Source organism: Electrona antarctica (assembly GCF_951216825.1).
Source record: "Electrona antarctica genome assembly, chromosome: 11".
NCBI classification, from domain to species: domain Eukaryota; kingdom Metazoa; phylum Chordata; class Actinopteri; order Myctophiformes; family Myctophidae; genus Electrona; species Electrona antarctica.
The window spans coordinates 4,741,548-4,768,928 of NC_136792.1; the positions used below are offsets into that span (position 1 = coordinate 4,741,548).

At 47.9% G+C, this 27,381-nt stretch overlaps 1 protein-coding gene across 1 annotated transcript; it reads right to left on the reverse strand.

Moving 5' to 3' along the window:
- LOC306932752 (dihydropyrimidinase-related protein 5-like) lies at positions 1 to 23,051 on the reverse strand (the record flags this gene model as incomplete). Its single annotated transcript, XM_079514664.1, has 12 exons — positions 1 to 817; positions 2,710 to 2,878; positions 3,168 to 3,375; positions 8,625 to 8,767; positions 9,469 to 9,610; positions 10,619 to 10,775; positions 11,387 to 11,462; positions 12,468 to 12,512; positions 14,943 to 15,011; positions 18,051 to 18,230; positions 19,572 to 19,730; positions 22,791 to 23,051. 12 exons carry the CDS (start codon positions 23,049 to 23,051, stop codon positions 732 to 734), a joined length of 1,695 nt encoding a protein of 564 aa, XP_079370790.1. The 3' UTR covers positions 1 to 731.
- Between the last annotated feature and the right edge of the window lie 4,330 nt (positions 23,052 to 27,381).

Here is a 27,381-nt window from a genome sequence, read left to right on the forward strand (position 1 = left end):
AAATGTAACAATACAAACAAACTTATACCAAATGACCATAATGATACTTTATTACTAAATGCAAAACGGTGTTGTAATGTATGCAATACAGTATGTTTGTCTTCCTCAGTAATGTCCTTGTCCATTTCTTACAAATTATGCACAAGCAGCACACATTACAAGACAGGAAGCAGTGTACATTACAAGCAGGGGTCATCACCATGCTGCCTTGGGGACATTGGTTCATTGTAACCTATATGTTGTGTTATTTACTAGTGATTCCATATTAAAGTCATGTCAGTTCCTTTGTAGTGACTTATGACAATTATTTCACAATGGCATGTGGACTCCATTTGTGACACATTAAATCATGTAAAAAAGAAATGGCATCTAAGTAGTAATGATACAAGTGCAAAGTTGTATTTAACAGTGAGATAAAACTCATAATGCAGAAACCAACTCGCTCCCATATCCCTGGCTAAATCTATTATTAAGTTACAGCATATTCACTAATTCTGATCTGGTGGCTGAATTAACTACTAATATTCAACTGAAATGTGTTGTGTTTATCCATTTAGTCAGTATTCTTGGCTAACACATACAGTAATACAGTATAATGTTCCACTGACCATGCCCTAAATAACTGTGTTGAATCCAAAGTCAAAATGTAACCTTAACCCCGCCTCCTCAGGTTTTCTTGCTTGGCCGTATGACATTTCCTTCCGGCTTCCTGCTCTGCTTTGTAACCATAGTTACCAGATGCCGCTGGACCCGCCCCCGGGAGGAGCCAGAATCCTAGCTGAGGATCTCTTTGGAATCTTGTCGTGGAGTTGGGAGCCTGTCAAAGTATGGGCAATGGACATGGTACTGTTAGTCTCCAAAGTTAAGTAAAACTTTGGATGCAAATCTACTGCAGATGTTGGGGCGGGCGGACACACACACACACACACACACACACACACACACACACACACACACACACACACACACACACACACACACACACACACACACACACACACACACACACACACACACACACACACACACACACACACACACACACACACACACACACACACACACACATTTTATGATTTGAGTCAGTTGTACGGGCTGGCAGCTAACACCTGCAAGAAATTGATCTTGTATATAGGGCTTTACCAGCTCAGTGGCCTTGTGCTTAGAGTGTCCGCCCTGAGACTGGGAGGTCGGGGTTCGATCCCTGGCCGGGTCATACCAAAGACTCTAAAAATGGGACCCAGTGCCTCCCTGCTTGACACTCGGCATCAAGGGTTGGATTGGGGGTAAGTCCCTGCGACATACTAGCGTCATGTCCAGGGGGTGTACTTGTACATCAAGCTGCCTCAAGCTACAGAAACAGGAGATAGGCTCCTGCCCTATGGGCCTCATGGCTCGGCAAGGCTACTTACTTATATAGGGCTTAAATTAGTCCTTTAATGGCAATGTGTATCAATATGATGTTTTAATGCAGACCGATAAAAATAAGGCAACATAAACCCATAATAATTGCATAAGTGTGGAAAAAAAATCATTGGTTTGTGATCAGATTGACTGCCTTAATGAACAGTAAAGACATCAGGATTAGGTTAAACCTGGCTGTTAGCCTGGTCCACAGCATTAGTTTCCGTGGTAACTAGTGTGGCATTGCTTTCATGAAACCGAATCAAGCCTCAACATATCCAGGTTAACTGGCTAAATTAATCTGACAAGATTAACCAGCTTTCATGAAAACGGTTAATCGCTGATCCAGGATATATTAAACCAGGATGTCTGTTAAATCCCGGTTTAATCTCTAATCCAAGTTTCGTGAAACAGGCCCCAGGTTGACCTACACTGATAAGCTGCTAGATGTTATGAAAAGATCAGCCTTAGTTTTTTACTAATTTACCTTTTAAATAGGAGATCATAGTAGGCCTACATACATGGGCAACTGGCGGCCCGCAGGCCACATTAATTTACTTACAGTCTAAATTAGTAGCTTGCTGAGTAGTATTACAAATAATGTTATTGTCTTTTTTATGTCCAATATATTTGTATTTAGTTAAAATGACTTGACTTGACATGACATGACTCAGGATCCCAATTAAAAATGGCAAAACATTATTCAGGGTTTTCAATTCAAATATAGCAAAAATAGCCGATCTTCAAGTTCAAAACGCGTCGCGATGCGATGCGTTTTGAACTTGTAGATCGGCTATTTACGACATGCGTTCAATGTGGCCCCTCTGGAGTGAGTATGGAAATATAATGGCCCTCTCCATCGTCAAAGTTGCCCACCCCTGTCATAGTACATATCTCCAAAATGTGTTGTGAACAACATGTTGACCGTGGGTGGATATTAGGACATGGGGAGCTTCTGGCTACAGTTGGAGGCCATCGATATTGTCCTTTTCTTTTTGCTGAGGTTTGCGTGATCTGCGCAAAAGGACAGTTAACCCATTTTGGGCGGGAACCCCTTTTGGTGTTTTAAACATTATGTTATAATTTAGCTATTGAAAAATAGCAGATCTACAAGCTCATAGCGCGCCACCGAGTGGCACGCTACGAGCTTGTAGGTCTGCTATTTTTGAAAATTCGTGAAAATATTTATTTCAGAAAACTGGAGGATTTAGAAGATTTTTTAAAAATTTTGAGGTCAGGCCTAAATGGGTCAAATGATAAGGGACAATATCGGTGGCACCCAACTGTATGTATTATATGCCTTACCAGAAAGACTAAAGCTGCACTCATGGAGGTTCCTCACCCCCCCGTGCCTGGTACTGGGGCGTGTGGGCGTGTCCAGGTCTGAACCCCCAAAGTCCTTCTTTCCTGAGTTGGTCACTGCAACGGCATCCCCTGTGTAGGGCTCTCGTTCCACAGCCTTTACAGCCTGGCACTGATGGATCACACACGTGTACAGAAGGGCATTAAGCAACTAGTCGACTAGTTTACTAGTCGACTAGTAAATCCACTAGTCGACCTTGTTGGTACTAGGTAGTTAAACTACTAGTCGACTAGTAAACTAGGCAACTAGTCAACTAGTAAAAATGACTAGACGTGAATGCCCTATGTCACACACACACACACACACACACACACACACACACACACACACACACACACACACACAGTCCAATACATTATGGTAGAGTTTGAGCACCGCAGATTTATATCTGATAATGTACCTTTTCCCTCTGGACCATCTTCTTGTAAAGGTAGTCTGGGAAAGTCCTGAGTGGGTAGAACTTTCCAGAGCCCTCTGAGCATGTGAAGACGCCATTTTCATAAACCAGCCGGCCACGGCTAATGGTGACCAGGGGTACGCCATGGCAACGAAGTCCTTCATAAAGATTCATATCTCCCCCTTGGAACTGGTTTTTCACCGAGATGGTCCTGAGGAGAACGGGATTCATTCAGATAACTAATGTAAAAAGTAAAGACTAAAACTGTAGGCCCAATAGTAAAAAATATGTAATGGACTATATTGAAATTTAATCCATTTGGGCCTGACCTTGAAATTAAAAAAAAAATCTTCTAAATCCTCCAGTTTTCTGAAATAAATATTTTCACAATTTTTCAAAAATAGCAGACCTACAAGCTCGTATGAGCTTGTAGATCTGCTATTTTTCAATAGCTAAATTATAACAACGTTTAAAACACCAAAAGGGGTTCCCGCCCAAAATGGGTTTTAAAGACGTAGTGAAATAAAAAATGTATATGTTTTTATTACAATCTTCACTGAAGTGTATCACTTGTACACAAGAAAACATTAAACAGTAGCTCTACTCCTCCTCCCAGCCACCCCCCCCCCCCCCAGAGAGGACGTATAGGGCCTTAGTCCTACTCCTCCTCCCAGCCCCCCCCCCCCCAGAGAGGACGTATAGGGCCTTAGTCCTCCTCCTCCCAGCCAACCCTCCCCCCCAGAGAGGACGTATAGGGCCTTAGTCCTCCTCCTCCCAGCCAACCCCCCCCCCCCCCCCCCCCCCAGAGAGGACGTATAGGGCCCTAGTCCTCCTCCTCCTCCCAGCCAACCCTCCCCCCCAGAGAGGACGTATAGGGCCCTAGTCCTCCTCCTCCTCCCAGCCAACCCTCCCCCCCAGAGAGGACGTATAGGGCCTTAGTCCTCCTCCTCCTCCCAGCCAACCCCCCCCCCCCAGAGAGGACGTATAGGGCCTTAGTCCTCCTCCTCCTCCCAGCCAACCCCCCCCCCCCCCCCCCCCAGAGAGGACGTATAGGGCCTTAGTCCTACTCCTCCTCCCAGCCAACCCTCCCCCCAGAGAGGACGTATAGGGCCTTAGTCCTCCTCCTCCCAGCCAACCCTCCCCCCAGAGAGGACGTATAGGGCCTTAGTCCTCCTCCTCCTCCCAGCCAACCCCCCCCCCCCAGAGAGGACGTATAGGGCCTTAGTCCTCCTCCTCCTCCCAGCCAACCCCCCCCCCCCCCCCCCCCCAGAGAGGACGTATAGGGCCTTAGTCCTACTCCTCCTCCCAGCCAACCCTCCCCCCCAGAGAGGACGTATAGGGCCTTAGTCCTCCTCCTCCTCCCAGCCAACCCTCCCCCCAGAGAGGACGTATAGGGCCTTAGTCCTCCTCCTCCTCCCAGCCAACCCCCCCCCCCCCAGAGAGGACGTATAGGGCCTTAGTCCTACTCCTCCTCCCAGCCAACCCTCCCCCCCAGAGAGGACGTATAGGGCCTTAGTCCTCCTCCTCCTCCCAGCCAACCCCCCCCCCCCCCCCCCCCCCCCCAGAGAGGACGTATAGGGCCTTAGTCCTCCTCCTCCTCCCAGCCAACCCCCCCCCCCCCCCCCCAGAGAGGACGTATAGGGCCCTAGTCCTCCTCCTCCTCCCAGCCAACCCCCCCCCCCCCCCAGAGAGGACGTATAGGGCCTTAGTCCTCCTCCTCCTCCCAGCCAACCCCCCCCCCCCCAGAGAGGACGTATAGGGCCTTAGTCCTCCTCCTCCTCCCAGCCAACCCCCCCCCCCCCAGAGAGGACGTATAGGGCCTTAGTCCTCCTCCTCCTCCCAGCCAACCCCCCCCCCCCCAGAGAGGACGTATAGGGCCTTAGTCCTCCTCCTCCTCCCAGCCAACCCCCCCCCCCCCCAGAGAGGACGTATAGGGCCTTAGTCCTCCTCCTCCTCCCAGCCAACCCTCCCCCCCAGAGAGGACGTATAGGGCCTTAGTCCTCCTCCTCCTCCCAGCCAACCCTCCCCCCCAGAGAGGACGTATAGGGCCTTAGTCCTACTCCTCCTCCCAGCCAACACTCCCCCCCCCCAGAGAGGACGTATAGGGCCTTAGTCCTCCTCCTCCTCCCAGCCAACCCTCCCCCCCAGAGAGGACGTATAGGGCCTTAGTCCTACTCCTCCTCCCAGCCAACCCTCCCCCCAGAGAGGACGTATAGGGCCTTAGTCCTACTCCTCCTCCCAGCCAACCCTCCCCCCCAGAGAGGACGTATAGGGCCTTAGTCCTCCTCCTCCTCCCAGCCAACCCTCCCCCCCAGAGAGGACGTATAGGGCCTTAGTCCTACTCCTCCTCCCAGCCAACACTCCCCCCCCCCAGAGAGGGACGTATAGGGCCTTAGTCCCTCCTCCTCCTCCCAGCCAACCCTCCCCCCCAGAGAGGACGTATAGGGCCTTAGTCCTACTCCTCCTCCCAGCCAACCCTCCCCCCAGAGAGGACGTATAGGGCCTTAGTCCTACTCCTCCTCCCAGCCAACCCTCCCCCCCAGAGAGGACGTATAGGGCCTTAGTCCTCCTCCTCCTCCCAGCCAACCCTCCCCCCCAGAGAGGACGTATAGGGCCTTAGTCCTACTCCTCCTCCCAGCCAACCCTCCCCCCAGAGAGGACGTATAGGGCCTTAGTCCTACTCCTCCTCCCAGCCAACCCTCCCCCCCCAGAGAGGACGTATAGGGCCTTAGTCCTACTCCTCCTCCCAGCCAACCCTCCCCCCCAGAGAGGACGTATAGGGCCTTAGTCCTCCTCCTCTCCTCCCAGCCAACCCTCCCCCCCCAGAGAGAGACGTATAGGGCCTTAGTCCCTACTCCTCCTCCCAGCCAACACTCCCCACTGACAGGTAGTTACCCCCCCCCCAGAGAGGACGTACAGGGCCTTAGTCCTACTCCTCCTCCCAGAGAGGACGTATAGGGCCTTAGTCCTACTCCTCCTCCCAGCCACCCCCCCCCCCCCCCCAGAGAGGACGTATAGGGCCTTAGTCCTACTCCTCCTCCCAGCCACCCCCCCCCCCCCCCCAGAGAGGACGTATAGGGCCTTAGTCCTACTCCTCCTCCCAGCCACCCCCCCCCCCCCAGAGAGGACGTATAGGGCCTTAGTCCTACTCCTCCTCCCAGCCACCCCCCCCCCCCCCCAGAGAGGACGTATAGGGCCTTAGTCCTACTCCTCCTCCCAGCCAACCTAGATATACTATAACACCCCCCCCCACCCCCCACCCCCCCACACCGGTGGTGCTTGGGCGGCGGTGGGAGCAAACAGCTCATAACAACAACCAGGAACCATATGCAGAAGGAACGCAGGAAGAATTAGGTGAGCTTAAATACCCTGCCCAATTGGTCAGCTGATTACTACGTCAGCGAATGACATGTGGGTCTTGCATAACACTGTATACACCCACATAGTAATGCAGAGTAAGCTCATAGCGCGCCACCGAGTGGGGCGCTATGAGCTTGTAGATCTGCTATTTTTTAAAAATCGAAGAACGACTGACATAGAAACAGCTTTTTCAGAAAACTGTCAGGATGTAGAAGACATTTGTAGAATCTGATCTCAGGTCAAAAATGGGTTAATTGTATACATTCCTCTTCAAGGCATTTACACAACAGTAAACAACAAAGAGTATACAGACATGGAATGGCAGTTGACCAGATCGCTCAGAGCTATTTGCAATTGCAACCGTATTCCCTCGACAAACACGTTTGTTATGCGGCCTTAGTCCTCCTCCTCCTCCCAGCCAACCCTCCCCCCCAGAGAGGACGTATAGGGCCTTAGTCCTCCTCCCAGCCAACCCTCCCCCCCAGAGAGGACGTATAGGGCCTTAGTCCTCCTCCTCCCAGCCAACCCTCCCCCCCAGAGAGGACGTATAGGGCCTTAGTCCTACTCCTCCTCCCAGCCAACCCTCCCCCCCAGAGAGGACGTATAGGGCCTTAGTCCTCCTCCCAGCCAACCCTCCCCCCCAGAGAGGACGTATAGGGCCTTAGTCCTCCTCCTCCCAGCCAACCCTCCCCCCCAGAGAGGACGTATAGGGCCTTAGTCCTACTCCTCCTCCCAGCCAACCCTCCCCCCCAGAGAGGACGTATAGGGCCTTAGTCCTACTCCTCCTCCCAGCCAACCCTCCCCCCCAGAGAGGACGTATAGGGCCTTAGTCCTACTCCTCCTCCCAGCCAACCCTCCCCCCCAGAGAGGACGTATAGGGCCTTAGTCCTCCTCCCAGCCAACCCTCCCCCCAGAGAGGACGTATAGGGCCTTAGTCCTCCTCCTCCCAGCCAACACTCCCCCCCCCCAGAGAGGACGTATAGGGCATTAGTCCTACTCCTCCTCCCAGCCAACCCTCCCCCCCAGAGAGGACGTATAGGGCCTTAGTCCTACTCCTTCTCCCAGCCAACCCCCCCCCCAGAGAGGACGTATAGGGCCTTAGTCCTACTCCTCCTTCCAGCCAACACTCCCCCCCAGAGAGGACGTATAGGGCCTTAGTCCTCCTCCTCCTCCCAGCCACCCCCCCCAGAGAGGACGTATAGGGCCTTAGTCCTCCTCCTCCTCCCAGCCACCCCCCCCCAGAGAGGACGTATAGGGCCTTAGTCCTACTCCTCCTTCCAGCCAACACTCCCCCCCCCAGAGAGGACGTATAGGGCCTTAGTCCTCCTCCTCCTCCCAGCCAACCCTCCCCCCCAGAGAGGACGTATAGGGCCTTAGTCCTCCTCCTCCTCCCAGCCAACCCTCCCCCCCAGAGAGGACGTATAGGGCCTTAGTCCTCCTCCTCCTCCCAGCCAACCCTCCCCCCCAGAGAGGACGTATAGGGCCTTAGTCCTCCTCCTCCCAGCCAACACTCCCCCCCCCCCAGAGAGGACGTATAGGGCCTTAGTCCTCCTCCTCCCAGTATTAGGATGTATTAGGATGTTGATATTCATTCATCAGCCAACACTCCCCACTGACAGGTAGTACATCATGAACATTAGTTAGGACCAATTATAGGAAGAGAAGTTGAAAAGTGGTGAAGTGGTCCTTTAACACCATTTGAAAACATATGCCATGTGACCCCGATAACGGAGGGTTTATACGGCTCTAGCAGTGATTCCGAAACATGTTAATTTCATGGACCCCCAGTTTAACACGCATTATGCTACGGACCCCTGATTTAATGGCATTTCTATCTCTGGTACCCCAATGTATATTGTGAAACCACTGTTAATTTAACTCAGAGAGTGTACAAATGGAACGGGTCCATTTGGTTCCATTTGTACACTCTCTGAGTTACAGACCCATAAGGGTCCATTTGGTTGCACATCATCATTTAGCTGGGTCCCCCCTGGAACACCCTCAAGTACCCCTGGGGGTCCCCGGACCCCACTTTGGGAACCACTGATATATGATAAACCTGCAGCGAGAGACAAGACTGTGGATTCAGGGCTTCCATACTTGGATCCCTCTGGATCCCAGACCACCACATCAGCGTCTGCCCCTGGAACTATCCTGCCCTTCCTGGGGTATACGTTGTAGATCTTTGCTGCATTCGAGCTTGTGACCGCTACGAAACGGTTCTCATCCATCCTGCCTCCGACCTAGGGCACATGACATGGTTAACCTCTTAAAAACAAGCAAGCTGTGACTGGCTCTTAATTGGATTTTGGCTTTGTACTATAGGGCATTCACTTCTAGTCATTTTTACTAGTTGACTAGTTGCCTAGTTTACTAGTCGACTAGTTGTTTAACCACCTATTATGTTTTTTTTTTTTTAAATAAATATTTGTACATTTAAAAACTGTGTACATTGGTGACTATAACTATAATCTACCTGATCTTGAGGCCTACAAAATCGGGATCAACTTATCAACTTATCAACTAGTACCAGCAAGGTCGACTAGTGGATTTACTAGTCGACTAGTTGCTTAATGCCCTACTTTGCACTAGCTGTGTGGTCACAAATGAAAACGTTTATTTGACATATTTTAGTTTTTATTATGCACAGTAGCAATACGGGAAGGAATAAGAGATGAGGGACACACCCGAGCAACCACGAGCTGGATTGAACAGATACCAAGGTCTGTGGCTGGTACACAAATAATTGGCTGAGGGTCTACAGTAGGTGGCGCCAAAGTATTCTTATTTTAAGAATAACAGTAGAGACAACTAAAGTGCAGAAACCTTGTCTACAAATTGCTGTGTCGTGGGGTTCAGAGATTTAGCATGTGTAATTGCAATCACTTTTTGCTATAGTAGCTAAAAGTATGTTTTGAAGAACAAAGGGTTTCCACATACATACCACTCCTCTCTCCCAGATGACGCTCATGCGGTCCTGGATGCCTGGGACCCCATGGGGGATCTTGGTGAAGTCGTCCTTGCCCATGGACTTCTGTTTTATGGTGAAGGGCCGGTGGTCAGACGCCACGACATTTAGGGTGTCACTGTGAAGAGAGGAGGGGTGAGAGACTGGGATGGCCGGTGATGTGTGCTATACTTGAAGTCGTCCTTGCCCATGGACTTCTGTTTTATGGTGAAGGGCCGGTGGTCAGACGCCACGACATTTAGGGTGTCACTGTGAAGAGACTGGGATGGTCGGTGATGTGTGCTATACGGTGGAACAGTGGAACAGACCATGAATTCACACCAATGAATTGTAACGATGAGAACAATGTGCCCACATAGTAGAAGTACAGAATCACACCTGCAATGCGCAGTCAGTGAGTAAGTAAAAGTGCAGTGTAGTGGAGTAAAAGTACAATATTTTCCTGTGAGATGTACTGTAGCAGCTGGTGTCCTGTGTAATAATAACACGTTGTTGATATGAGATATATGAGAGTTAAGCACAGAGTTGTAATTACCCCTCCTTCCTGGTGCGTGCGTGCGTGCGTGCGTGCGTGCGTGCGTGCGTGCGTGCGTGCGTGCGTGCGTGCGTGCGTGCGTGCGTGTCATTGACCCTCCAATGTGACCCACAAGGCTGACTGCTCAAAACAGCTGCAGCTGCAGCAGTGGTCCTATAGGCCGGTTCGGACAGATAGACATACAGACCTACACACACACACACTCAGTCACGACTGAGTGCTTTGCACCGCTCAAAAATGTTCATGTGGCAAAAGAGACTGGGGATATCTGTGAGTTAGAAGCTATACATAAAAACGTATTAGTTGCTTATGTATGGAAAACATACATACATACATACTACTTCCAATAGTATTGGAAGTAGTATGTATGTATGTATGTATGTATGTATGTATACGTATGTATGTATGTATGTATGTATGTATGTATGTATGTATGTATGTATGTATGTATGTATGTATGTATGTATGTATGTATGTTTTCCATACATAAGCAACTACTGTATAAGCACAGATAAGCACTATAAGCACAGATAACAGAACATAACCAGATTCTGGTATGGCATGTTCTGTTATCTGTGCCTTTGTACTTACCTTCCTAGCAAGCTCATTAGACATGTTGGTGTGTTTGGATCCAGGCGGAGGGGAGGCACAGTGACATAGGCAGCAGCGTGGGCCCAGTCCTGATGGTAGTAGTGTAGACCGTTCAGCACAGCATGCGCTGTGGTCGTTTCCCCGTGGACAACCTTACCTGTACCATAGATCACAGCATACGTTGTGCAGCCATACAATATGCTGGGCGACCACCAGGTGGTGCAAAAATGTGCAAATCAAGTGACACCAGCAGTGCTCAATAACTAAATTAACACTTATTTCACAAATAAATGTTAAGTTAAGTTAATCACAATCACATTCAAAGGTGTTTTTACTGTCCAAGACAAGATGTGGTAATCAATATTCTGAGATAAGATGACCAATATACACCAGGTGTAGGTTTAACCCATTCTGGGCGGGAACCCCTTTTGGTGTTTCAAGCATTCTGTTATACTTTAGCTATTGAAAAATAGCAGATCTAGGTCTGCTATTTTTGAAAAATCGTGAAAATATTTATTTCAGAAAACTGGAATAAAAGTATGCATTGATATCTCAGTGTGGAATGACAGTCTTCACATGGTTAAATACGTTAGCCTTACCCTGCATCCTGGCCGTGGCCACGACGTCTCCAGTTCACATGGTTAAATACGTTAGCCTTACCCTGCATCCTGGCCGTGGCCACGACGTCTCCATGGTTAAATACGTTAGCCTTACCCTGCATCCTGGCCGTGGCCACGACGTCTCCATGGTTAAATACGTTAGCCTTACCCTGCATCCTGGCCGTGGCCACGACGTCTCCAGCAGACATGCTGGACACATTAACGAGGTAAATGGGACAACGGGCCTAAAATAAAAAAGTATATATTATACATTGTAGGGATATGTTACGCTTTGTGTTTTATATTAAAGGACCACTTCACCACTTTTCAACCTATCTTCATATAATTGGTCCTCACTTTTATCATTTTCATGATAAAATACCATGTTTTTCTACTCAGTCTGTGTCTCATAGGAGGGGTGTGGGTGTGGGCAGTTCAGAAACCTGTCTAACAGTGACATCATAGTTAGGCAGATAAAAACAAATATATTTAAAAAATCACACCCGTGTGAACTGAGTGGTGCAACTACACATTTATTAACCATAGCAACCATGCTCGTTTTTTTGGTACGAACAAACACGGGTACACGGGTACAAAGCCAGTTGTTGGAGTGGTTTGCACCACTCAAAAAAAATATATATATATTTAGATTTGTATTATCGTGAGAAAAATGGCTTCCATTATCGCATTGCAACGTTTCAGGAATAGAAAGCCTGCAGTTTCTATTAGCTTGGGTTCCCCATCGATGATGTCACTGGTGGACAGGTTTCTGAAGTGCCCACACAGCCCTCCCATGAGACACAGACCAAGTAGAAAAACATTGTGGCATTTGATCATGCACATTATTAGTGAGGACCAATAAGCCTATCTCACAGAATTTCCCCGCCCCCTTAATACGCCCCCTTTCGGGGTTAGTGGTGATAGCGTGACGTCACTCCATAGACGCTACATGTTAACAGAGGTAATTTAAGAAGTCTACAACTTTTGTTTTCTCAAGGTAAGGTTTGTTCTATCTGTTCGCGCTGATTTACCATCTTGTTTGCTTCATAATAATATTGGTCTGTCACATTTTTACATTAGAAAATGTACTTAGATTCTCCAGAGAAAAAAACGTGTAAATGCTAATGTTAAATGACACCACTATTTACCGGAAGTGGGCGTGGAAAGCGGGCTGTGAGATAGGCCTATTGTATGAAGGTAGGTTGAAATGTGATGAGGTGGTCCTTCAATGTGCTAGAGATTGTTCTCACCCTGTTGGCAATGGTGATTGCCCTGTGGACTGCCTCTGCTTCCAACTGTTAAAGGAAAGGACATTGATGTGATCAAGCAGCATATTATCGGGTTGTCTTTTGAGTTTTCTGAAATCTAAAGCAGAGGTTCCCAAACCACTGGTACTAGCCCATGTTGGGCGGGAACCCCTTTTTGGTGTTTTAAGCATTAGGCCTATGTTATACTTTAGCTATTGAAAAATAGCAGATCTACAAGCTCATAGCGCGGCACCGAGTGCCGCGCTATGAACTTGTAGGTCTGCTATTTTTGAATATTCTTTCAGAGTTTCAGTTTTTAACTCAAATCTTTGCTTCTGGAGAGGTCCCCTGGAACAACATATTTTCAGATGGGGGTCGGTGGCATATTACATATAATATTTGGGGTCCTTGACATGAAATATTGAGAACCACTGATATAGAAACATGAGGTTTTTACAGATTTTCTTTTTTTTTAAAGACATTTTTAAAATGTTGACGTCAGGCCTAAATGGGCCAGTACTGGTGGTACACAGAGGAGTCGAAAAAAGACGAATGAAATATTTATTATTCATTATATTTTATTTTAATATTTAATATAGAACAGCTATTAATAGTGGTTATGTTAGGTGTTGACTTGTCTTACGTTTAGACAATGTATTTCTATCCCACGTTTCTTTCTCTTTTCTCTTCTGCGCTCACTCTAAGGGCCGATTCATACTCCTATTTTACCGCTGTTTCGGCGCTGTAGTGCCGAAATGATTTCGGCTCGTCAGAAATGTTCAGTAGCACCGAAGAGCCGACTTTAGGACGGTACACGGTACCCGCCCCCCCGAACCTCAAATGACGTCACATTGTAGGCTCTACAGAGCCGAACCGACTTTTATTCGGCTCTAAAATAGGAGTATGAATCGGCCCTAACTCTATCCTCGCTCTTCTCATAGAATACTACAAAATGTTGGCGCACCCACTTTTTGTTGACAATAAACATTTAGACGTCTGCAGTGCAAACTCTCCTGGTTATAAAGTGCAGTAGGCTACTATACTGTAGTTCTTGATATTCACAAACTCTCTTGGTTATAAAGTGCAGTATACTGTAGTTCTTGATATTCACAAACTCTCTTGGTTATAAAGTGCAGTATACTGTAGTTCTTGGTTATAAAGTGCAGTATACTGTAGTTCTTGGTTATAAAGTGCAGTACTGTAGTTCTTGGTTATAAAGTGCAGTACTGTAGTTCTTGGTTATAAAGTGCAGTACTGTAGTTCTTGGTTATAAAGTGCAGTACTGTAGTTCTTGGTTATAAAGTGCAGTACTGTAGTTCTTGGTTATAAAGTGCAGTACTGTAGTTCTTGGTTATAAAGTGCAGTACTGTAGTTCTTGGTTATAAAGTGCAGTACTGTAGTTCTTGGTTATAAAGTGCAGTACTGTAGTTCTTGGTTATAAAGTGCAGTATACTGTAGTTCTTGGTTATAAAGTGCAGTACTGTAGTTCTTGGTTATAAAGTGCAGTATACTGTAGTTCTTGGTTATAAAGTGCAGTATACTGTAGTTCTTGGTTATAAAGTGCAGTACTGTAGTTCTTGGTTATAAAGTGCAGTACTGTAGTTCTTGGTTATAAAGTGCAGTACTGTAGTTCTTGGTTATAAAGTGCAGTACTGTAGTTCTTGGTTATAAAGTGCAGTACTGTAGTTCTTGGTTATAAAGTGCAGTACTGTAGTTCTTGGTTATAAAGTGCAGTACTGTAGTTCTTGGTTATAAAGTGCAGTACTGTAGTTCTTGGTTATAAAGTGCAGTACTGTAGTTCTTGGTTATAAAGTGCAGTACTGTAGTTCTTGGTTATAAAGTGCAGTACTGTAGTTCTTGGTTATAAAGTGCAGTATACTGTAGTTCTTGGTTATAAAGTGCAGTACTGTAGTTCTTGGTTATAAAGTGCAGTACTGTAGTTCTTGGTTATAAAGTGCAGTACTGTAGTTCTTGGTTATAAAGTGCAGTACTGTAGTTCTTGGTTATAAAGTGCAGTACTGTAGTTCTTGGTTATAAAGTGCAGTACTGTAGTTCTTGGTTATAAAGTGCAGTACTGTAGTTCTTGGTTATAAAGTGCAGTACTGTAGTTCTTGGTTATAAAGTGCAGTACTGTAGTTCTTGGTTATAAAGTGCAGTACTGTAGTTCTTGGTTATAAAGTGCAGTACTGTAGTTCTTGGTTATAAAGTGCAGTACTGTAGTTCTTGGTTATAAAGTGCAGTATACTGTAGTTCTTGGTTATAAAGTGCAGTACTGTAGTTCTTGGTTATAAAGTGCAGTACTGTAGTTCTTGGTTATAAAGTGCAGTACTGTAGTTCTTGGTTATAAAGTGCAGTACTGTAGTTCTTGGTTATAAAGTGCAGTACTGTAGTTCTTGGTTATAAAGTGCAGTATACTGTAGTTCTTGGTTATAAAGTGCAGTACTGTAGTTCTGTAAATCTAATTTCCACATGTCTCACCTCTTCAGGTCTACTGACTTCAATGCCCTCTGGACCTCTGATTCCTAAGTCCAATGCTTCCTTTGCACCCTGGAAATAGACAAAAGAAAATAATAAAGGAAAACCTATATAATATCCACTATCCATCCATCCATCCATCTTCAACCGCTTTCGGTCATGACCCACACTTCATCACCATAGGTGAGAGTAGGAACGAAGATTGCTCGGTAATATCCACTAATTCAATTCATACACTGTTTTCAGTCCTTCATACTGATGAGAATGACGCCTGAAGAAGGTCTTTGACCGAAACGTTGCCTAAATAAAGTATTTGGTATCGCAAGTGCAGGCGGTGTGCAGGTCTTTATGCACGTGTGCATGTTTTCTGAATACATTGAGCCCTGCCTACGCACCCGTCTCAGAGCATACAGGTGAATACATTGAGCCCTGCCTACGCACCCGTCTCAGAGCATATCAGGTGAATACTTAGCGCCCTGCCTACGCACCCGCCTCAGAGCATACAGGTGAATACATTGAGCCCTGCCTACGCACCCGTCTCAGAGCATACAGGTGAATACATTGAGCCCTGCCTACGCACCCGTCTCAGAGCATATCAGGTGTGAATACATTGAGCCCTGCCTACGCACCCGTCTCAGAGCATACAGGTGAATACATTGAGCCCTGCCTACGCACCCGTCTCAGAGCATATCAGGTGAATACATTGAGCCCTGCCTACGCACCCACCTCAGAGCATATCAGGTGTGAATACAATACATTGAGCCCTGCCTACGCACCCGTCTCAGAGCATATCAGGTGTGAATACATTGAGCCCTGCCTACGCACCCACCTCAGAGCATATCAGGTGAATACATTGAGCCCTGCCTACGCACCCGTCTCAGAGCATATCAGGTGAATACATTGAGCCCTGCCTACGCACCCGTCTCAGAGCATATCAGGTGAATACATTGAGCCCTGCCTACGCACCCGTCTCAGAGCATATCAGGTGAATACATTGAGCCCTGCCTACGCACCCGTCTCAGAGCATATCAGGTGATTACATTGAGCCCTGCCTACGCACCCGTCTCAGAGCATACAGGTGAATACATTGAGCCCTGCCTACGCACCCGCCTCAGAGCATACAGGTGAATACATTGAGCCCTGCTTACGCACCCGCCTCAGAGCATACAGGTGAATACAATGAGCCCTGCCTACGCACCCGTCTCAGAGCATATCAGGTGAATACATTGAGCCCTGTCTACGCACCCGTCTCAGAGCATATCAGGTGAATACATTGAGCCCTGTCTACGCACCCGCCTCAGAGCATACAGGTGAATACATTGAGCCCTGCCTACGCACCCGTCTCAGAGCATATCAGGTGATTACATTGAGCCCTGCCTACGCACCCGTCTCAGAGCATACAGGTGAATACATTGAGCCCTGCCTACGCACCCGTCTCAGAGCATACAGGTGAATACATTGAGCCCTGCCTACGCACCCGTCTCAGAGCATACAGGTGAATACATTGAGCCCTGCCTATGCACCCGTCTCAGAGCATATCAGGTGAATACATTGAGCCCTGCCTACGCACCCGTCTCAGAGCATATCAGGTGTGAATACATTGAGCCCTGCCTACGCACCCGCCTCAGAGCATACAGGTGAATACATTGAGCCCTGCCTACGCACCCGTCTCAGAGCATATCAGGTGAATACATTGAGCCCTGCCTATGCACCCGTCTCAGAGCATATCAGGTGTGAATACATTGAGCCCTGCCTACGCACCCGCCTCAGAGCATACAGGTGAATACATTGAGCCCTGCCTACGCACCCGCCTCAGAGCATATCAGGTGTGAATACATTGAGCCCTGCCTACGCACCCGTCTCAGAGCATATCAGGTGAATACATTGAGCCCTGCCTACGCACCCGTCTCAGAGCATATCAGGTGAATACATTGAGCCCTGCCTACGCACCCACCTCAGAGCATACAGGTGAATACATTGAGCCCTGCCTACGCACCCGCCTCAGAGCATACAGGTGAATACATTGAGCCCTGCCTACGCACCCGTCTCAGAGCATAACAGGTGTGAATACATTGAGCCCTGCCTATACGCACCCGTCTCAGAGCATACAGGTGAATACATTGAGCCCTGCCTACGCACCCGCCTCAGAGCATACAGGTGAATACATTGAGCCCTGCCTACGCACCCGTCTCAGAGCATACAGGTGAATACATTGAGCCCTGCCTACGCACCCACCTCAGAGCATATCAGGTGAATACATTGAGCCCTGCCTACGCACCCACCTCAGAGCATACAGGTGAATACATTGAGCCCTGCCTACGCACCCGTCTCAGAGCATCTGAGCATCTCAGGTGTGCATAAGACTGTGTTGCCTACAGTCCTTCATACTAAAAGTATGGAAGAATAGTTAGGGGTGCCAAAAAAACGTGCAGAAAACCTGACAAAAGTGTAATCGCCTTAGTGACGGCACAATAATTAAACTGGTCCACTGATGTAAATGTTATGGATAAGAGCATCAACTCTATGTAAACATGGTATACTATACGTGTAGCCTATGTAAAACAAAAATATCTACTGTATTTTGTTTATAGAAGGCTATACTTCAGGACAATAAAGATTGTCGTGAAGTATAGCGCAAGGTCGCGCTGAAACAACAGGTCTGCATGGGAATGCCCATATGGACCTCTTTTTTTTTTTAATTGACGGTTTATTTCCGGTAGGGCGTAAATGTGTGCTAATTAGTAAGGCCACAGGCGGGGCCTCGGGCCAGCCCAGTTAGGGCCCAGGTAGGGCCGGGCCTTAATTTTCGGGCCTGTTGAGAACTCTGCTTTCGCTGGCTGCTGGGCGCGGCTGCACTAATAACTTTGGGGTGGGCCCGTCTAGGGTTTCATACATAGTAATCTGCGACGTACGGTCGTAATTAATTAAAATAAAAGTGGCACATGCACTTTTTTTTTCAATAAAAATGATATTTTGCATTGTGACTACGAGCTGTGCGACCTCTCCTTCCTTTACAAGATGATGACCATTTTATCACGAGAATAAGTGAATTATATGAAGATTTGTTGAAAATGGGTGAAATTGTCCTTGAATTAAATTATCGCTACTCACCTCTGCCACCAGTTCTCCGTTTTCAGCATGGACCCTGGCTATGGCTCCAATGTCTTTACAGTTCTGGAGCACCTGGTATAGTTCACTGTCCCGCAGCATGTATGTGTCCTTATAGGCCATGAACATCTGGAAAGAATTCACTCCTTTCTCTCTCACCAGCCTCTCCATCTCAGCCCGAACCTGCAGGATGAGAAAGTGAATGAGTAATACTCAGTATCTAGTGTACTGTACTGTCAGAACAAGAGCAGAGAAAAGTGGATGTGACACATTGTGAGCTTGTAGATCTGCTATTTTCAAAAGATTTTTATATGTTTGGGGGAAAAAAACAGTTTTCTGAAAAACCTAGGTTTCTATGTCAGTTAAGTACCACAGACGAAAAACGGTCTAAGTCCAAATTTCAGACTGACCCCTCCACGAAAAGGCCTCGTTGTCCTGAACCCTTATCTATCATTTATATATTATGGATCAATAGTGTGGACTTAGACTGTTATTCGTCTGTGGTGTTGTTCTCAAACTATTTCATGTCAAGGACCCTAAAAAAATTATTTAATTGGCCGCGGACCCTCATCTCAAAATATGTTATTTCAGGGACCTCCCAGAAGCAAAGATTCTAAGATTTTTTTTTAATGCTGTGAAAGAATAATAATGTTCAAAAATGTGCACGTCTTACCGATTTAAAAAAAATAGCAGATCTACAAGCTCGTAGCGCGACACTCGGTGCCGCGCTATGAGCTTGTAGATCTGCTATTTTTCAATAGCTAAAGTATAACATAATGCACCAAAAGGGGTTCCCGCCCTGAATGGGGTTTTAAGTAAAGAATGTGAGTACTTTTCTCCAGCACTGACCTTGGGTCCCCACCAAGTGACTGACCTTGGGTCCCCACCAAGTGACTGACCTTGGGTCCCCACCAAGTGACTGACCTTGGGTCCCCACCCAGTGACTGACCTTGGGTCCCCACCAAGTGACTGACCTTGGGTCCCCACCAGGTGACTGACCTTGGGTCCCCACCAAGTGACTGACCTTGGGTCCCCACCAAGTGACTGACCTTGGGTCCCCACCAAGTGACTGACCTTGGGTCCCCACCAGGTGACTGACCTTGGGTCCCCACCAGGTGACTGACCTTGGGTCCCCACCCAGTGACTGACCTTGGGTCCCCACCCAGTGACTGACCTTGGGTCCCCACCAAGTGACTGACCTTGGGTCCCCACCAAGTGACTGACCTTGGGTCCCCACCAAGTGACTGACCTTGGGTCCCCACCAAGTGACTGACCTTGGGTCCCCACCAAGTGACTGACCTTGGGTCCCCACCAAGTGACTGACCTTGGGTCCCCACCAAGTGACTGACCTTGGGTCCCCACCAAGTGACTGACCTTGGGTCCCCACCAAGTGACTGACCTTGGGTCCCCACCAAGTGACTGACCTTGGGTCCCCACCAAGTGACTGACCTTGGGTCCCCACCCAGTGACTGACCTTGGGTCCCCACCAGGTGACTGACCTTGGGTCCCCACCAAGTGACTGACCTTGGGTCCCCACCAAGTGACTGCCACATGCAGAGCGTAGTCACAGCAGGCTTTGGGGTCGGCCACGCTGCGGCACTTGTCGTACGCCTCCAGCAAAGACTCGTTCTTCTCTGGAAGCACATGTCCTATCACCATAGTGGTACCACCAGCCAGAGCGGCCTATAGAAGAGGAGACACACACACACACATGTCCTATCACCATAGTGGTACCTCCAGCCAGAGCAGCCTATAGAGGAGACACACACATACACATGTCCTATCACCATAGTGGTACCTCCAGCCAGAGCGGCCTATAGAGGAGACACACACATACACATGTCCTATCACCATAGTGGTACCACCAGCCAGAGCGGCCTATAGAGGAGACACACACATACACATGTCCTATCACCATAGTGGTACCTCCAGCCAGAGCGGCCTAGTATAGAGGAGACACACACATACACATGTCCTATCACCATAGTGGTACCACCAGCCAGAGCGGCCTAGTACAGGAGACACACACATACAGTCATTTTGGGCACACATCTTTTCTTTTCTTTTTCTTTAACCTTTATTTATTCAGGGAAGTCAGTTGAGAGCAATCTCTCTTTTTCAATAACACCCTGATTACAGTACACATAACATACAATATAAACACAAATACATTACAGGATAAGAAACAGTTTAGAGTGAACAAGTACAGCTAGATCTCAAGTGGATCCTTAAAAGTATTTTTAAAACGTTCAAGTGAAATCAAGTTGTTCAGTTTTAAGATTGATTGTAGAGACAGTTCCACATGTGAGGTGCATAGTAATGAAAGGCTGTTTTACCCAATTCGGAATTCACAATGTGGATTTCTAACATAACGGTGTGCCTGCTATTGTTCTACGTATAGTTCACATTTCATCGTGGTGTCATCTACACTAGATAGACTGACACCACATGCAGGCTGCATAAATTAACAGATACATATTGTATCACGTGGGGACCCCCCTGGGGGTCCCGACCCACAGGTTGAGAACCCCTGATCTACAGTATAGGCTCATGTCAATCATCATCTATAACATATCAATGATGTATGAATCAAAATGTGGAGGCGGCAGACCGGCAGTGGCTCAGGAGGTAGAGCGGCTGCTTGCAGAAACCGGAAGGTTCTCAGTCAGTTGGATCTCATGTTCCTACCACAGAGTTAGGCCCGACTCACACCTTTACATCTAGCATACAGTTGGGTGCCACCGATATTGTCCCTTATCATTTGACCCATTTAGGCCTGACCTCAAATTAAAAAAAAAATCCTTCTAAATCCTCCAGTTTTCTGAAATAAATATTTTCACGATTTTTCAAAAATAGCAGACCTACAAAGCTCGTAGCGCGCCACTCGGTGGCGCGCTATGAGCTTGTAGATCTGCTATTTTTCAATAGCTAAATTATAATGTTTAAAACACCAAAAAGGGTTCCCGCCCAAAATGGGACAATATCGATGGCCTCCAACTGTACAACATTGATGCATGCTTGTTGTATGAGATGTATAGCTGATGCAAGCTCGCAATGCATTTCCAATGGGAGTCACATGGTTTGACACAACATTTGTGTTGTACGGCTTTCGGCTGTGTTTCGACTGCCCCCCTCCCCCTCATACAACACAAATGTTGTGTCAAACCATGTGACTCCCATTGGAAATGCATTGCGAGCTAAGCTTGCATCAGCTATACATCAATCTGTTGCGAAGGTGTGAGTCAGGCCTTAGTGTCGAAGTGTCCTTGAGCAAGACACTGAACCCCTGATTGCTCCCGATGAGCAGGTTGGTGCCTTGCATGGTTTCCGCCGCCATCGGTGTGTGAATGTGTGTGTGAATGGGTGAATGTAATGCACATGTCATCGTATAAAGCGTCTTGGATAAAGGTGCTATACCAATAAGATGCCTTAAGGCGACCGGCGACTGAAGGGCTGACACACTGTATACCGGAATAATATAAATGCACCATTTACCATTTATAAGTGCATTATAATGCATTATAATTGTGTAGTATAGTACATTTTAAAGTGGGTGTATTAAAATTGTCAGCGCAGCCCCATTATGTGCAAAAAAGGTTGCTATAGTAAACCTGTAAATCTATTGGTGGTTAAATGCGACGCATTGTGAGCTTGTAGATCGGCTATTTTCCAAAGATTTTCTGCAATATGAATACTTTTAGCACTTTAAATACATTTTGATGCCGATACTTGTGTACTTTTACTTGAGTACATTTTGAATACGGGACTTCTACTTGTAACGGAGTATTGCAGTATTTATAAATTGACTTAACCCATTCTGGACGGGAACCCCTTTTGGTGTTTTAACTAAGCATTATGTTATACTTTAGCTATTGAAAAATAGCAGATCTACAAGCGCGCTACGAGCTTGTAGGTATATATTTTTGAAAAATCGTAAAAATGCGGCACAAATCTTTGAATATATATTCTTTCAGAGCGAACGTTTTTTATTTTATTTCGATGTCAGGCCTAAATGGGTTTAAGTGAAACCTTTTTTTTTAAATGTTTTTTTGTGGCTTTCGCCTTTATTTTATATTTTTTATGGAGGGACAGACAGTAGGCTGACAGGAAATGGGGAGAGAGATGGGGGGGGAAGACGTGCAGTAAAGGCCGTCGGGATCGGGAGTCGAACCCGCGGCACACTGCCAGACTGGATTACCAGCCAAGGTGCCTGGACCACTGAGCCATGGCCCAGGCCAGGTTTAAAGATGGAGTGCCACAATTGTTGTATTCTTCCAGTTTTTCATGTGTCTATGAGGTGACAGTACTTCATTAGACACCCTGGAGTCGTTTTTATGTGCAATGGTGTATTAACTTTGTATGTAGGGTTTCTTCCTGGAGGCTGAACCCTTGACAGTCAAACGGGCCAATGAAATAAACAGTAATATAGTGACATCACATTATCAGCCCCTCCCATAACCCCTCCCCCTTTATCATACAACTACTGCTGTGGGTGCAGCTTCAGTTCAGGTGGATCACCACCCACCAGTCAAACCAGGCATACTTAATGAACTGGTGGGCGTGCCCACATAAAAACAACATTTTAACAAATACTGTACACTTTTTTGAAAAAATTATACCTCCTTATATAACAATAAGACCTGATGATCATGTTTTAGGGTGGAAAAAAATCACGGCACTCCATCTTTAAGTGAAACCTTTGAGTATTTTTCCCACCCCTGGTCCTCCTCCTCCTCCCTGTACCTTGGTGCCGCTGTAGTAGTCGTCCACCGTGGTTGCGTTCATGAAGGTCTCCTGGAGGTGCACGCTGGTGTCGATGCCGCCCGGCAGCACCAGCTTACCCGAGGCGTCGATCACCGTGGCCCCGCCCGGGATCATCATCTCCTTCCCCACCTGCTGGATGACGCCGTTCTCGATGTAGACGTCGGCCTCCAGGGTGCAGTCATCGTTCACCACCTTACCACCCTTTATCAGGATCCGACTCGTTGCTGTGCCGGAAGACATGTTGGCTGTAGCTCTGGAAGAGACACGAACACAGGTATAAGTTAAGGCGTTTTATTGATGTAATCTAGGGGTACTTGAGAGAGTTCCAGAGGGTACCTAGCTCAATTAGAGATAGTCCAAATGGACCCTTATGGGTCTGTAACTCTGAGAGTGTACAAATGGAACCAAATGGACCCTAACGGGTCCATTTGGTTCCATTTGTACACTCTCAGAGTTAAATTAACAGTGGTTTTACAATATAAATTGGGGTACCAGAGATAGAATTGCCATTAAATCGGGGGTACGTAGCCTAATGCGTGTGAAACTGGGGGTCCATGAAATTAATATGTTTCGGAATCACTGCTAGAGCCGTGAAAATCCTCCCTTATCGGGGTCACTGGCATATGTTTTCAAATGGGGGGGTCCGTGGCCTAATAAATGTTGATTTAGGGGTCCTTGACACGGACCACTAATGTAAAATGTCTGTTTATGTGTCTGTTGAATGTCAGTACGGATGCACAATTGATCCTGCATCTGTTTTATCTCTTATTGGTTTTAGTTTGAAACATTATTATTCACCATATTTTGTTTAAATCAGCAATATTGCTGTTTAGGCACTTAATCCAGAATGATTTACAGTATGCATAAAGCATTTTACTGTCAGGAGACAAACTGTATAGTTGAAGATATACATACTGTATTGATTTAAAATGAATATATAAGATACAAAAAGTGTAATAAAACAACTGTATTCCACGAATCATCAAACATTAATATTCATTCTCATATAATAATCGTCATCACAATATTTTTGCTAAATAAATTGTATTATTATTTCAGATAAAATCTGGCAGTATGGCCTGGGTCCGGCCTAGCGGGCACCTAGGCTGGTAAACCTGACACTGGGCCGGCCTAGCGGACACCTAGGCTGGTAAGCCTGACACTGGGCCGGCCTAGCGGACACCTAGGCTGGTAAGCCTGACACTGGGCCGGCCTAGCGGACACCTAGGCTGGTAAGCCTGACACTGGGCCGGCCTAGCGGACACCTAGGCTGGTAAGCCTGACACTGGGCCGGCCTAGCGGACACCTAGGCTGGTAAGCCTGACACTGGTCCGGCCTAGCGGACACCTAGGCTGGTAAGCCTGACACTGGGCCGGCCTAGCGGACACCTAGGCTGGTAAGCCTGACACTGGGCCGGCCTAGCGGGCACCTAGGCTGGTAAGCCTGACACTGGGCCGGCCTAGCGGACACCTAGGCTGGTAAGCCTGACACTGGTCCGGCCTAGCGGTCACCTATAGGCTGGTAAGCCTGACACTGGGCCGGCCTAGCGGACACCTAGGCTGGTAAGCCTGACACTGGTCCGGCCTAGCGGTCACCTATAGGCTGGTAAGCCTGACACTGGGCCGGCCTAGCGGACACCTAGGCTGGTAAGCCTGACACTGGTCCGGCCTAGCGGTCACCTATAGGCTGGTAAGCCTGACACTGGTCCGGCCTAGCGGTCACCTATAGGCTGGTAAGCCTGACACTGGGCCGGCCTAGCGGTCACCTATAGGCTGGTAAGCCTGACACTGGGCCGGCCTAGCGGTCACCTATAGGCTGGTAAGCCTGACACTGGGCCGGCCTATAGCGGGCACCTATAGGCTGGTAAGCCTGACACTGGGCCGGCCTAGCGGACACCTAGGCTGGTAAGCCTGACACTGGGCCGGCCTAGCGGTCACCTATAGGCTGGTAAGCCTGACACTGGGCCGGCCTAGCGGACACCTATAGGCTGGTAAGCCTGACACTGGGCCGGCCTAGCGGACACCTAGGCTGGTAAGCCTGACGGCGTGGCGCGGGTTCGACTCCCGACTAACTTTGCTGCCTGTCCCCCCCCCCCCCCCCCCCTCTCTCCCCATTTCCTGTCAACCTACTTTCAATAAAAATATCTAGAAGCAAAAAACAAAATGGCAGTACTATAAAGCAGTGGTTCCCAAAGTCTTTCGTGTCAAGGACCCCCAAATCGACATTTATTAGGCCACGGACCCCCTTTTGAAAACATTATGCCAGTGACCCCGATAAGGGAGGATTTTTACGGCTCTAGCATTTATTCCGAAACACATTCATTTAATGGACCCCCCAGTTTCACACGCATTATGCCACGGACCCCTGATTTAATGGCATTTCTATCTCTGGGACCCCAATTTATATTGTAAAACCACTGTTAATTTAACTCTGAGAGTGTACAAATGGAACCAAATGACACTGGTCCGGCCTAGCGGTCACCTATAGGCTGGTAAGCCTGACACTGGGCCGGCCTAGCGGTCACCTATAGGCTGGTAAGCCTGACACTGGGCCGGCCTAGCGGACACCTAGGCTGGTAAGCCTGACACTGGTCCGGCCTAGCGGTCACCTATAGGCTGGTAAGCCTGACACTGGGCCGGCCTAGCGGTCACCTATAGGCTGGTAAGCCTGACACTGGGCCGGCCTAGCGGTCACCTATAGGCTGGTAAGCCTGACACTGGTCCGGCCTAGCGGACACCTAGGCTGGTAAGCCTGACACTGGTCCGGCCTAGCGGTCACCTATAGGCTGGTAAGCCTGACACTGGGCCGGCCTAGCGGACACCTAGGCTGGTAAGCCTGACACTGGTCCGGCCTAGCGGTCACCTATAGGCTGGTAAGCCTGACACTGGTCCGGCCTAGCGGTCACCTATAGGCTGGTAAGCCTGACACTGGGCCGGCCTAGCGGTCACCTATAGGCTGGTAAGCCTGACACTGGGCCGGCCTAGCGGTCACCTATAGGCTGGTAAGCCTGACACTGGGCCGGCCTATAGCGGGCACCTATAGGCTGGTAAGCCTGACACTGGGCCGGCCTAGCGGACACCTAGGCTGGTAAGCCTGACACTGGGCCGGCCTAGCGGTCACCTATAGGCTGGTAAGCCTGACACTGGGCCGGCCTAGCGGTCACCTATAGGCTGGTAAGCCTGACACTGGGCCGGCCTAGCGGACACCTAGGCTGGTAAGCCTGACGGCGTGGCGCGGGTTCGACTCCCGACTAACTTTGCTGCCTGTCCCCCCCCCCCCCCCCCCCTCTCTCCCCATTTCCTGTCAACCTACTTTCAATAAAAATATCTAGAAGCAAAAAACAAAATGGCAGTACTATAAAGCAGTGGTTCCCAAAGTCTTTCGTGTCAAGGACCCCCAAATCGACATTTATTAGGCCACGGACCCCCTTTTGAAAACATTATGCCAGTGACCCCGATAAGGGAGGATTTTTACGGCTCTAGCATTTATTCCGAAACACATTCATTTAATGGACCCCCCAGTTTCACACGCATTATGCCACGGACCCCTGATTTAATGGCATTTCTATCTCTGGGACCCCAATTTATATTGTAAAACCACTGTTAATTTAACTCTGAGAGTGTACAAATGGAACCAAATGGACCCGTTAGGGTCCATTTGGTTCCATTTGTACACTCTCTGAGTTACAGACCCATAAGGGTCCATTTGGTTGCAAATTATCATCTAGCTGGGTCCCCCTGGAACTCCCTCAAGTACCCCTGGGGGTCCCCGGACCCCACTTTGGGAACCACTGCTATAAAGTATGCGTTGTAGTCTTACTAGCACTGAGAATAACACAAATAACCCCATTACTACTGTACAGTCAGTATCACAAAATAAATAAACAAAACACTATGACAAGGACAAAAACAAAAAACATACATACCTGATCTATGGGCCTATACCGCTCCAGGCGTCTTCATGGTTACTTTGTGTGACAATCACGGTATGCTACAGAATCCGTAGAGCCAGAAGCCGATCGCAGCATCCTATAGGCTGCAAGACCTGAGAGAGATGCTCCAATCAGCAGCATCTAAAGGTCATCTCTGTGGCCAGAGGAACCAATGGCCTTAGAGTTAGGGGGCGTGCCCACTGAGAGGCTGGTCCACTCTTAGAGAAAGTGGGTGTGAACTGGGAGGAATACCATAATGAGGGTGTGTCATAAATATTAACCCATTTAGGCCTGACGTCAAAATAAAAAAAAACGTTCGCTCTGAAAGAATATATACCTATTCAAAGATTTGTGCCGCATTTTTACGATTTTTCAAAAATAGCAGACCTACAAGCTCGTAGCGCGCCACCGGAGCTTGTAGATCTGCTATTTTTCAATAGCTATAAAGTATAACAGAATGCTTGAAACACCAAAAGGGGTTCCCGCCCAAAATGGACCACTTCACCACTTTTCAACCTATCTTCATATAATATGTCCTCACTAATAATCATGAAAAAATGGCGCAATTTTTTTCCTACTCGTTCTGTGTCTCATAGGAGGGCTGTGGGCAGTTCAGAAACTGTCCTCCAGTGACACCAT